This window comes from Lolium rigidum, chromosome 3 (genome assembly GCF_022539505.1).
Source record: "Lolium rigidum isolate FL_2022 chromosome 3, APGP_CSIRO_Lrig_0.1, whole genome shotgun sequence".
Classification (NCBI taxonomy): Eukaryota; Viridiplantae; Streptophyta; class Magnoliopsida; order Poales; family Poaceae; genus Lolium; species Lolium rigidum.
Genome location: NC_061510.1, coordinates 239,746,707 through 239,760,248, shown reverse-complemented (window position 1 = coordinate 239,760,248; position 13,542 = coordinate 239,746,707). Strand labels below are relative to the sequence as shown.

Here is a 13,542-nt window from a genome sequence, read left to right as displayed (position 1 = left end):
TGTACGATGAGATATTCCCACGTTAGAAAGTCCCCTGGACTATAAATATGTACCTAGGGTTTATGGAATAAACAACAACTCACGTTCAACCCCAAAACAAATCAATCTCGGCGCATCGCCAACTCCTTCGTCTCGAGGGTTTCTATCGTAGAGCGACATGCTGCCTAGATCGCATCTTGCGATCTAGGCAGCACAAGCCCCACGTTGTTCATGCGTTGCTCGTACCGAAGCGCTTTTGATGGCGAGCAACGTAGTTATCATTAGATGTGTTAGGGTTAGCATTGTTCTTCGTTTAAGCATGCTTACGTAGTGCAACCCTTGCATATCTAGCCGCCCTCACGCCTATCTCAGGTGTGGGGGCGGCACCCCGCTTGATCATTATTTAGTAGATCCGATCCGTTACGATTGCTCCTTGTTCTACAAGGATTAGTTTAATATCTGCAATAGTTAGGCCTTACAAAGGGGGGGAGGATCCAGTGGCACGTAGGGTGGCGTTCGCAGGTCCTAAACGGGATGTTCCGAGGATCAACTTCATGTTGGTTTTTAGGCCTTGTTTAGGATCGGCTTACGAGCACCGTGCGTGGCCGCGAGGCCCAACCTGGAGTAGGATGATCCGATTATGCGGTGAAAACCCTAAATCGTCGTAGATCTCATTAGCTTCATCTTGATCAAGCAGGACCACCAAGTATTCGTGCACCCCGTACGAATCATGGGTGGATCGGCTCTTTGAGCCGATTCACGAGATAACTCGAGAGCCGATCGAGGCTCGTATTTAATGTTTACATGTATGCCCTGCAGAAACTAAGCGAGGCATCCCCATCACCTTCCTCGACCAGGTATAGGTCGGTGGCACGCCCTTGCACTTCGCATCGCCGCGTGTGACCAGAAGAGCATTGCGGGCCGTCGCTCGGAGGGGTCTCAGCCAGCCGCAGCTCTAGGCTCTTCCCGGCTCTACGGTGTTGACAAGGCCGCTGCCCGTCGGTGGGTTTTGGCAGTCAACAGATCCTCGCCATTAAGGTTGTCTGCTTGTTCTCGTATGTTCTTTTGTGAAGTTGTAGTTGTACTGTTGGCCTCGGGAACATGTTTAACACTTGCTTTTGTGCATACCTGCCTGTAATGACGACCTCTACATGCTGCTGAACATTGCTTTTGAACCTGGGTAGTCTACCCTAGGTTTAAGTAGACATTTTACCACTTCGATGCTAGGGATTAGCTACTAAGTACTATGTTTTATGTGTATATATATGTTTATTGTTCTTATGATCGTGCGTGTGCTTTTTGTGTGTCATTGTGTGATGGTAAGGCTACCATATTTGAATGTGGTGAGAAAAAGCAAAAGTTGTGTGTCCAAAATGGCAACCAAACGCATGTGCTTTGGCTGATCACGGATGTCACACTTTTTTTTCCAGGAATCCAAACAAACTGGCACTTGGGTACCAACTGATGCAACCCAGGCCACCAAACGATGAGCCTTTTCTGACCCGTGGCCCGTATGAAAGGCACATAACGTTTCTTCCCCGTGACGTAGTGATTTAGAAATCCGGCTCAGATAACCAAACAGGCCCTAGACGTCCAGATGTGGAGAAGCGATGCACATGGCCTAAGGGCATCTCCAGCTGGGCGGCGCAAAACAGACGTCCAAATTGTTCGCGCGCGTCCGTTTGTGTCGATTAAAATGGTCGAAATCGATCGCGCGTCCGTTTATGCCGGGGTGCCCCAGCGGCATGACGCAAAATAATTTTTTTTTGGTTTTGCATCGTCTCAACATAAACATAATTTACATATTACTAAAAGGTGCATGTAATGCCTGCGCCTGCTACCCTAACCTGCTCCTCCTCCTCGTCGTCATCGTCGTCGAGCACGACGAAGGGGCCTCTTCCTCTGCGAGGCCTGGCGGCATGATGTTGGTGGCATACTGTGGCAGCAGCGGCTGCATCGGTCGGTCCAACTCCGACACGAGGAGGCCGAGCCTCTCGATCTCCTCGTCGGTCATCGCCGGTGGGAAGTCGAACTTCTGTCCCTCCGCCATGGCCGCCTTCCTGTCGTGGAAGACGCGGGAGACAAAGTCGTCTGATTCGTCCTTAACCTTCTCGTTGTGGTAGGCCAACGCGTCGTCATCCTGTGGAGGCGCCGGCGGCTGCCGTGTCCGACGACGAGGCAGCGGTGGCCGCTCAAACGGGAAGTCTCGGTCGCCGAGGAAGCCCGGCACCCTCCTCGGATCCTCCTCAGTATCGTGCCAGCTGTGCCAGTTATTGGAGTCGATGGTGAAGTCGGGCTCGGCGTGGACGTCCGGCGAGAGGTACCGCCGCCTGCGCCGAATCTCGGTGCTCCTCTCTGGCTCGCGTAGAGGCACGAGCGGGACAGGCAGCCGGAGATGGCTGAACCGCCAGCCGCCGCCAGGTAGGTGCACGTCCCGCCAGCGGTAGCACGTCATCTAGTTGACGTGCATGAGCCGCGCCAGATCGACGGGTAGCGGCACCCTATTAGGCCGTGTGTCCTTCTTGGTGCCGCTGTCGGGCGCCTCTGAGTTGTGCTTCTTCTTCCCCATGGTTATACGGCGGCGCGCGGTGGTGCTGGTGGGAGCGGCAGTGTCGGTGGTGTGGGCGATGGCAGGGGCGACGCGGTCGCATTTTAAAGGCAGAGAGCACGCGGGACACGATGCCATTGATAGCGGCGAACAAGTCGAGCCGCCGCCCGCCAAATGCGCGTGCAGAAAAGGCTGCGGCGCAGACGCGAAAGCGATGACCGCCGAAGCGACGGGCGCGGAAGCAATGCGCCCGAAACATGCCTCTAGATCGCTGCCAGAGGGCCTGTGAGAAATGCGAGCGGTCACGCGCGTAACGTCCGTCGAGACGCAAAATGCGTCACGTTTGCGCCGTGGACTGTTCGATCACTCTATCTTGCCTCTAGACTTAGTTTCAAACGCATTTTTGGACCGCATGGTGACGTCGGTTTGTCGTAGCCGTGCTGGAGATGCACCACGTACCGAACATGTTGAGGACACAATGCGTGAGGCACTAGTAGAAACAAGGGCTTTGGTTTTTTGCCCCAGATGTCATTTGCACCGGATTTGGCACGAACCGGTGCTAAAAGGGGTCATTAGCACCGGTTCGAGGGGAGCAGCCGGCCGAGGGACCTTTTGCACCGGTTCGTGTTACGAACCGGTGCAAATGATCTATCTTTTGCACCGGTTCGTAACACAAACCGGTGCAAAGGTTCGTGGCCGAGCACGTGTCAGCCGAGGAACCCTTAGCACCGGTTCGTGTTACGAACCGGTGCAAAAGATAGATCATTTGCACCGGTTCGTAACACGAACCGGTGCTAAAGGTTCCTCGGCTGACACGTGCCCGGTTCCACGTGCCTGACACGGGCGGATGGAGCGTTATGCAGGGATCTCATGTTAGCTATGCTCCCGTTGTTGTTCCGTGGCTTTGGGGGCACACCCAGCGCGGCTCAGGACCCGGTCGGCGCCCTCTAGGACCCGGTCTGCGCGGTTGAGTGTTTGTAGTAGTGATTGATGTATTATCGATCTATGTATGCATGTAACTGCACTATCTGCTTTCAGCACTATTATTGATCATGTATTGAGCATTATTCTTAATTACTTGTAAGTCTTTGCGAGAAACTTGTAAGTCTTTGCGTAATCTAGCTTCGTTGTGTTTATAGCATTAGAATAACTTTTAAGTCTTTGCAGAAACTATGGAAAGAGACCTAGAACAAGAATACCTCGTCGAGGAGATTATCCGTGATGATGACGATATCACCTCTCTTTACCTAAACCAATCCGGCGAGGGAGACGAGCGAACCCGAGGAGATGGCTCCGATGAGGAAGATGATCAAGACCACCGTGGAGACGGCTCCGGTGAGGGAGAAGGTGACGACTGCGAGGGAGAAGCTCACCACGTCGAGGTGTATATATATTAATTAACCAAGCGGGAGAAATGGGAGAATGACCTAATTAAGAACGGGATCCAGCCAGAGGTACGGAAATGGAACCAGCGGTCAAGGGATTGGTTTTACGCGCATGGGGGCACGTTGGACGCACAAGGGTTCTGCATATATACACAAAGACATCGGGAAAACCCACTTCCCATCGAAGCCTTTAGAAATGCTGCAAAGGAAGTTGAAGAGGGAAGCTCCGTCCCGAAAGAGAGAAGGACCAGCTCACACGCGCCCTTGGGAATCCCGAACACCCGGGACGAACACGAACCATACCAGGTGGCAAGCCGTGGTGTATTGGGTTTCCTGCATAAACGAAGAAATATCCCGATAGAAGCCGTCAGAGGCAAAAGGATGTGGTTCAAGAACGCGTTGCTAAGCTAGAGGAGCAAGTGAGGATGATAATGTCAGGCTCAGTCACAGTCACCCAACCTCAACCTAATCCGCGGATAGAAGAAGTTGCATTTGATGCTACCGGCCAGGGATCTCAGCGGAAGAGCAGCGTGGCTTCCACGGAGCTGCCTGGTGATGATGCAGATGTGGATCCGCAGATGGCTCCTCCCTCCCCGTGGATCCGCAGATGCCTTCCGATCTCTACCCCGTGGACTTTATCACGCAGTCGACACCTTGTGAGCTACATTTCCAAACGATGGGCTACTTAACGCTCAAGGCGGCGATCGGCTATGTCTTACCGCCGGTACTCGATCAAAGATATCACTTCAAGCCGGTTCCACCTGGATACGCTGTTGCCGGGTGGATCAAGTTATGGATGGGTATGGGCCGCCGAGGCTTGACCACCCCGCCGGTGAAGGGGATTTGCTAGAGCTGGGAGAGGCCAAGAACACTACAGCTCTATGGCGAAAGGAATTCATTGTGATTCCGAGTTGGAAGGCGCCAACAAGGTCTCCGCCGAGCCGCATTCTCCACCGATGCAGCCGCCTCCAGGGCGTGAGCCTTCCCCGCCGGCGCGTGAGCCATCTCCGCCGCCGCGTGAGCCTTCCCCGCCGGCGCGTGAGCCATCTCCGCCGCCGCGTGAGCCTTCTCCGCCGCCCAACTATAAGAGGAAAATTAGGCGGACCGCTACGACACAGCCTGAGTCGTAACAAATCACCGAGACGCAAACAAGAGCCCCTCCCAAGAGTGCCTAAGGTTGCTCCCAAGAGACCTTATGACTATACGAGTTGAGGAAAATGCCAAGATCGTAGCCGAACAAAGACAAGCAACAAATGTTGAAACTTAAAAAGCCCCAGCTTGAGCCGGAGCCAGCTATATCTCCGGAAAAGAAGTTGAAACTGCTGAAGAACCTTCATCAACCCGAGCCAAGTCTTTCATCGAACTATGACCGGTCTATTCGCAAGTCAAATGTGTTAGCAAAAGAGCGGTGGGAAAAAAGTAAGGTAGATGGGAAACCAGTTCCCCAGCTTGGAGCCCGAAAAACTCGTGCCCCCGCTCCAAATGTATCCCGATGTCCTAGCGTGCCTTGATCCAACGATGGTAAAACTATACAAAGATGAGGCAGATGCGGCCGGTATGAGTATTCCCGAGTACTTAAGCCGCATCGAATTCATGGCCACTGACGATGTCCAATTAGCATACCATTACACATACGGGGAACCTCTTGTCGTAGCCGCGGAGTTGCCTAATCTATCAACACAAACTGCGAAGACTACATAATTGGTACTTGGATGCATGTAAGGACGGCCGGAATTGGATCATGGTGGCAATAAAAGATGAGCACTACGGGCGAACCGACGTGATGAACATCGAATTTTGTGAATTATTTCAGTTATTCAACCAAGACGCCCTCGACAAATCTCTCGCTGAGTGCATACTCGCCTGTAAGTATTATTTATGTAATTAAGTCTCTACCGCGGCTCGTCCATTATTGCATGCATATAACCATACTCTCATTGTATTATGCGAATGAAGATTCGCGAATGCCGCAAGGGGCAAATCTATGATCTTGGGTTCGTTGACCCATACACCGTGAATGGGTATACTGTCGACAACTCTCCCAAGGACACGAGAGAATAACTTGGTACATGTCTTAAGGAAAAACTCATACAAAAGGGAAATACTATTTCCTTACAACTTCGCGTGAGTGTTACTCTCTTCACACATTAAATCTTTTTCGCTTACTCCATGTGTTAAGTGTAATTGATGAGTTATGCATATATATATATATGTGTGTCCGCAGTGTTTCACTATATCCTGCTAGTCATTGAACCCGACACCGGGATAGTAGAAGTCATGGACTCGAAGAGTAAACCCCTTGAGGCGTGGGGGGACATGGCTGATATCCTCCACAAGGCTTGGAAACGGTTCACCAACAAAGCTCCGGGTTTAAAGAATAAAGAACTTCGAATAAAACATGTACCGGTAAGTACTAATGGCTAGGCCGCGCATCTCTTTGATTCTAGTTTCAATACAATTATTATCATCCTTGATTATATATATATTATTTTGATTGAACTTTGTTCTCGTAAAGTGCTTGAGGCAAGAGGACGGGAATAATTTATACGGGTTCTACGTTTGCGAGTTCATCCGCCGTAATACCCATCATGTGAGGGACATTTTGGAACAACTTGATGTAAGTAATTAAACAACATTCGTGGCTTTATTTTATCACCTTGTGTTTCATTCACATACACACACATATATATTGACCACCGTAGCTTCTTCAAATTATTAGATCCAACGGTTGCGGAACGGTCTTCTAGCAACAGAGCGTGTACGAGCAATTCAAGAAGAACTGGCGGGGTTCTTACTTGAGCAAGTCATAGCTCCAGATGGAGAACACTATGTGGACAACCGCCAATATCAAAGTTGATGTAGACATATATATATATGCATGAACGTGTGTCACTTTGATCGATATATGTAATACAATGGTTTCCTATATATATATTTGAATTGTTTGCATTAATATTATACCGTGTTTCGAATGGAGGCGAGTCCGCCGCGGCAGCGTTTTAGTGAAAATTCCGCCGCGGCAGAGTCCGCCGCGGCGGGAATGGCACCAAAACCCCGTCGCGGCCCAACCCTTTGCACCGGTTCGTATTACGAACCGGTGCAAAGCTCCCCGCCGAGCGCCCCACAGCCGGCCACGTGGAGACCCCTTTAGCACCGGTTCGTAAGAGAACCGGTGCAAAGAGTGCTTTGCACCGGATGGTTTGCACCGGTTGGCCATCCGGTGCATATGGGCCTTTTGAACCGGTGCAAAAGAGCAGTTTTCCACTAGTGAGGACCGCCCCGTTGCCATCCGAAAATTCCACAAAGTAAAAAATGGTTGACCGATGATGCACGCTGTACCAAAGCAAGTGAGGATGGATGGCTCGCACGACTGTCCACGTGTGACCCACTCACAAACCCCACGGGTTGACGTGGCCCTGCCTGCTATAGTGCTATGCCTATCCCCATCCGACCGTCTCCTTCTTCAACCGCACTGCCCACTCCCAAACCAGCACGCGTGCCCATCTCCTGCTACTTCTACGAGATGCTTCTCGGTATCGCGCCGTCTCCGGCCGCCGTCGCCGCGGCTAGCCAGCTCTCCGCGTCAGTCCCGCCGCCCGCTTCCGCGAGGTTGCCGTTCGCGAAAGGGTCCACGGTGGCGTGCAGGGCGGCAGCCAAGGGGAGGAAGGAGGAGGTGCTCGTCAGCGGGGTGATGTTCCAGCCCTTCGAGGAGCTCAAGGGGGAGCTCTCGCTCGTGCCGCAGGCCGGCGGCCAGTCGCTCGCCAGGCAAAAGTTCGTCGACGAATCCGAGGCCGCCCTCAACGAGCAGATCAAGTGAGTGCTGAATTCTTCCCCCAACCACATGAAAATTGGCTCACGGGAACGACGATTTTGGTTCTAGTTAGACAGCCGTTACTTCTATCTAACTATCTAAGAAAACAACACTGTTGTTGTTGCCTTGATTCGCAGCGTGGAGTACAATGCCTCGTACGCGTACCACTCCCTCTACGCCTACTTCGACCGCGACAATGTCGCCCTCAAGGGCTTTGCCAAGTAAGTGCAGTGCTATAGCTGGCCTCAATTTACCAAAGCTATCAGCACAGTGTTCTGACGCGCGTTTGTTTCTTGTCTTCAGGTTCTTCAAGCAATCGAGCGAGGAGGAAAGGGAGCACGCTGAGAAGCTCATGGAGTACCAGGTATCATCGATTTCCTTTATGCTTTTAGTTGACAGATAGATATGCCATTGTCCTGACTACCAGGCGCTCTAGCTGATAACTGATCGATGATGTATGTGTGTGTGTCCATCAGAACAGACGTGGAGGGAGGGTGAGGCTCCAGTCCATTGTGACCCCAGTAACAGAGTTCGACCACTCAGAGAAAGGCGATGCTCTGTATGGTGAGTGTCTTTATGGTTGTGGGTATTCTTCCTGATGTTTGTGTTTGCACGAGAGGTGTGTGTGCTTGTGATTTTTGTGTGATTCAGGCGGCTTGTCTATGCATATTCAGTTGTTAGGAAGGGGCTGGCAACTTTTGCCAGATTAATTAGCTAGGAGAGGTAACAATACTTCACTCCAAGGCAGGATAAAGTAGGTGTATGCAAAGCTAACTCATTAGAAACTGAACACAAATTAAAAAAGGTTGGCTATAGATTAGGACAACACAATGACAGGCTCCAGGAGTCACCGATAAGTGTGTTTCCTGACACCACAACACACCAGCAACATTGTTCTGCAGGTGCTGATACAAGGCGGAGCTTATGCTCTCCATGGATGAATTATAAGTAATAATGAACATAATCTGTTGTCATTCATTCGCGGCCAATCATTGCAAGAAATATTGCTGTAGGAAGTGTTTTCCAAACAATCTGACACAGGCCACAACAGGAAGCAAATGCAGTTGCTATGGCCCAGTTGGTGAGTTTCTTGTACAATAGCAAGCTGTTTCCAACACAGAAATGAAGAAACATCAGAGGGTGCATAGGTAATGTGCCAGAGTCGAGCAAAGGACACACTTTAATTGGCTTCCAAAATCCTAGCCACACTTTTGTGGCTGCCACACTTGCCAAACTTAGGCTTGGTAAAGTGTGGCTAGGAACCAAACAGGCCCTTTGTCTCTCCCTTGCGGGGCAAATCCTAGGCTGGGCCAGTGCCAGCCAGTCTAACAGAAATAACAGAGGGTTTACAAATTCAACATGTAATAGTAAAAAAGAGGTGGTAGATAGACAAGGAGGAGGGTGAATCAGATGGTGCAGAGGTATGGTGCTCTCCTTGCCTCGGTAGGCTAGCAACTTTTAAAAGAAGTGATACTATTTTTGCAGGGTTTTTTTTAAGCAAGTTCATTTAAAAGGAGTAGGAGTATTTGTTTTTGGTATATATAAACATCTGCCGAGGACTTAAAACCAGTATAGGCATACTAAGAAAACTAAGAAAACCGTGATAGCCATGAATATAGTATATTAAAACAAAAGCTATTGAACTCACGGAGCACAAAGGATAGCGAGACATTGAATTGTGTCTATGTTGTGATTGAACAAAAATGCTTGACTCTGGCACAAGTAGTTTAAATTCTGTCACCTGCGGCGCCTAAAACTTAATCTTCGCATTGAAGCCCAGTACTCCTTATCAACATAGGTGTTTATTTGACATCGCCTAAAAACAGCAATGAGAGAGCCCGCATCAGTAAATTAATAAGAGATCTGCAGCTTAAAATGAAACTAGCATCTATATATGGAGGCTTAGGATTTGTCATAGACAGTTTAAATAGACATGCACAGGGTATTGTCTTTGGTGCATGATCATACCAACCCAACATGCATTTTAAACATCAATAAAATAGCTGAAACTCAAGAGGCATCAAAAGGCACAGTAGTAGCCTAACTAATCCACCAAAATTTATGTCGAAGTAAAAAATCCTGGATTTTATCTGCACTAAATTGTACATGACTATTGAGATAGTCAGCACATGACTATTCATATAATCATTCAAGATAGTCAACTGGTGGTTTGGCCCATGTTCTTGACAATAAAGGAGCAGCCCTGTTCTGAGAAAAAAACAGATAAATTCTACCAGTGCCCCAGTGACCTATGTGGCTATGTGTTCTCAGACAGAAATAGATTAACATCAGTTCATTGAGCTTGTGTTTTCTGTTGAACATAACTGAGTATATCTACGCAGATCACGAAGTACATAGAAAATCAACCAACAATAACTCAAATTTCTAATGTGTGGATTCTTGTATCATGTAAAGTGTACCCCGTTTTAATCCTATTCTCCATTTATTACACATTTAATCTAATGCACGATGTAAATTAGATGGACCAGATTTGAGCAACTTGACTACTTGATAAGTGAAGAGACATCAATTGATTATTTTCATTTGTGAAGGTGTTATACATTTTTTAATTTTCTAGCCAGGGGCATTGAAATGTTACCAGATATGCACTACTGACATGTTAGCACCAAAACTGAGATAATAGCTACTTTGTAATGTAACCACCATCCTATAAGTGTCTAGTTAAAGGTAAAATCCAGATTGTTTGGAACATGTCTTATCTGGGAGGAGAAAAGCAGCTCCATCTACTCACTAGATCAAAATAAACTCATTAAAGATAGGGAAAATGAATATCTGTCAAGATCACAACTATGTCGAGGTACCTTAGACCCTTTGGAAAAACCGTTGTCCAACCAAGGCACAACCTCGCCTCAGGGAGAAGTCATGCTTGGCAAGGTTTTCTTTTAAGCGATGTCCAATAAGGCTCATACTCCATGAATCACATAGAAATTCCTCAAGCAACTTGCCGGTGTTGTCACAGTGGAACATGTAACCTCGACGGCAATCGTAGACTAGCACATCTCCCTTGTGTGACAATACCAAATGTTCTCGATCTCTAGTTTTGTACAAGCTCTGCGGTGGGAGATCCACATGGTACTTGAATGACCAGATTTCCTTCTCGTAGTCCTCCAGCACCCAGATTTTGGCGACTGTCCCCGCATCATCCAAACAACTGAAGCCAATCGAACCTCTCATGTCGCACAAACTAGTGCAGTTTCTGGTAGCACCAGGCGGGCGGCGCATAAACCTAAATGATTCAACCACCGTGTCGAAAACAACTATGCCAGCCTCACTCCAGTGAAGACAATTGCGGAACACAACAGGTGGGGCCAAATCAGTCTGCCACCCCAGCATAACTATATCGATACCAGGGGCATCTGAAGGAACACCGATGCACCTCGGCGAGCGCCCCTGCCGCACTGTAAGGATGTAGTAGGCTCGCTGGTTCTGGTCTACCCTCGTCCAGTACAGGACACGGTATTCGCCGGACGGGCCGTGCAGATACAACGCCGCGATTTTGATGCGGCCTGCGGCGGTGAGGCGTGGGAGTGTAGTGCACTGACGCGTGGTCGGGTTACAGATGCTGAAGCTGCCGTCCGAGAGGGAGAGGAGGAGGAGGCCATCGCAGGAGGCGTGGATCTTGAAGCCATTGTAGTCGTGAAACCCGAGGATGGGATGGCCGCGCTCGAAGATTGGATCAGTATGGGTTGTGCCGTAGAGCGTGAGGAGAGGGAGCGACGGCTGGAGTCGGTGGTGGGCGAGGACGAAATCGATGGCGGAGGTGAGGCCGTGCCAGGAGCGGCAGACCGCGCGGCAGCGGAGGATATCCTTGGCCGGAAGGCGGATAAAGACCTCCCATACTAGGATGTCCTCCGGGAGGGCGGCGGCGGCAGCGCGGCGGCTGCGTGACCGCGTCGTTACTCCCGGTAGTGGTACCGGTCCCATAGTGGTCTCCTTGCGCTCGACCGCTGTAGGGTTTTGGAGTAGGAGCGATGCGACGAGGACCCGTTGCCGCCTAGGCCGCACATACGGCGGCATGCCCCGTGTCCGAGCCATCGTAGTGTCTGGCCAATCAACAGCAACCGTGACGCCCTAGATCATACCTCCCATCGAACCCCGGTGGATGGAGACGGGAGAGGAAGAAAGAGAAGTGGCGGCTAGGGTGGGAAAGAGACGAAGAGAGAAGAAGGACCCGAGGCGATCAGAAAGGGAGCCCGACGGTAGAAACCCACCCCCTCTATTCTTTGAACGCACACGCGTGGACCAGCAACCTGACATAAAAGCCTCTTGTGACAACAGGGAACATACACAAACACGTGGCAGCATATGATTCGCTCGGCCAGAGGAGCAAACCACAGCGCGCGCTTTGTTCACACTTTAGATGTCTGACCTTTTCATCATGTCTCATTGGTCCTGTGTTTAGATTTTGGAAAGGTCTTATATTTCAAAAATATATGTGAATAGACTATAATGAAACGAAACAATCAGAAACAAAGCAGGAGTACTAGAGCAAGCTGTTAAATTTCTGGTATTTCCCTGATCTGTTGCTTTAATTTTGTGGAACGTAGCTTGCGATCTACTCCTCCCAGAGTAGAAACGATTGATGGCTGCGTGCACATATCCTCGTGTGTCTTAACTTGAGCCTCTCTTGTGGTTTCAGCAATGGAGCTGGCTCTAGCTCTTGAAAAACTGGTGAATGAGAAGCTGCACAACCTGCACACTGTAAGTTGCTCATTCATGCATATCTAAAGCGGAATTATTGTTCAAGGGATTCGCATGCATGGTTCCACCAAAATGATTTACCGAAACCAGTACATACATGCGATGCTTTGCCACAGCATATGTAAAACGTTGATCCAACATTTTACAGGTAGCAACAAGGTGCAACGACCCTCAGCTGACCGACTTTGTTGAGAGCCAGTTCCTTCAAGAACAGGTAAAGACACGCCAATTTGGAGGGATCTGTTGGTACCTGCACCATCCTCTCGAAACACTTTGCTTCATTTTATGCTTTGCTGACTGAAAAAATTCTGCGCAATTCTGTCAAAGGTTGAAGCCGTGAAGAAGATCTCGGAGTACGTGACTCAGCTGAGGAGAATCGGCAAGGGGCACGGTTAGTGGTAGTACTTGCGAAGAGCAAATTACATTGTTGCGGCACTTTGTCCTCTGAGTTTTCTATCGGATGCTTTACACGCATTTGGGGTGTATGCACAAATGCAGGGGTGTGGCACTTTGATCGGATGCTGCTTGGGGCCTGAAGTACAGGGCAGGAGGTGCTTGATGCATTTGGGTCACAACTGTGAAGTACTCAAGTAATGGATCAACCAACCACTGGATGTGGTTCTTGAGGGATTTCTGTATGCGTTCTTCTGCAAAAGAACATGGCGAACTGGAGGTACACCATGTGAATGATGTTACTTGTATCATTGTATGCATATGCTGCTGGTGGAGACATTAATTTGAAATTCGCAATAAAACGAGGTAGATATGGTGGGCTCTTCAACCGTTTTCGTGTAATGTGGCTGAATCACCCTTGCTATTATGGGTTATGTTCGGGCGGATTTGGTCGAATGGTACTGAAATCGTATCGGATTTCATTTTTTTCGGGCTCACATGCCAATTTGATAACCATATTATATTGAATTCCAACATGGTACGCGAAAGTATCAGACTGGTCTGAATCGGGAGCATACCACATGAATATATGAGTAGTATAACAAGTATGTGATCAAAGGTCCAAATGATATATGACACAACTACATACATATAAAATTACATCTTGGAAGACACATGTGGACAAAAATTCAAAGACACTATAT

The 13,542-nt window shown here is 49.2% G+C and overlaps 1 protein-coding gene across 1 annotated transcript; it reads left to right on the top strand.

Annotated features, from left to right (window-relative positions):
* The first annotated feature begins 7,435 nt into the window (after positions 1–7,435).
* On the top strand, positions 7,436–13,226 carry LOC124703189 (ferritin-1, chloroplastic-like). The gene is made up of 8 exons (XM_047235414.1): positions 7,436–7,725; positions 7,861–7,944; positions 8,027–8,087; positions 8,200–8,287; positions 12,384–12,445; positions 12,594–12,659; positions 12,773–12,836; positions 12,944–13,226. The coding sequence occupies exons 1-8, from the start codon at positions 7,436–7,438 to the stop codon at positions 12,979–12,981; spliced, it is 753 nt and encodes a 250-aa protein (XP_047091370.1). The 3' UTR covers positions 12,982–13,226.
* The last annotated feature ends 316 nt before the right edge of the window (positions 13,227–13,542 follow it).

Coding starts and splice junctions, on each gene's coding strand:
- LOC124703189 (XM_047235414.1), top strand. CDS start 7,436: ATGCTTCTCGGTATCGCGCCGTCTCCGGCCGCCGTCGCCGCGGCTAGC. Junction 8,088..8,199: donor AGAAGCTCATGGAGTACCAG/GTATCATCGATT, acceptor TGTGTCCATCAG/AACAGACGTGGAGGGAGGGT. Junction 12,837..12,943: donor GAGAATCGGCAAGGGGCACG/GTTAGTGGTAGT, acceptor GCACAAATGCAG/GGGTGTGGCACTTTGATCGG.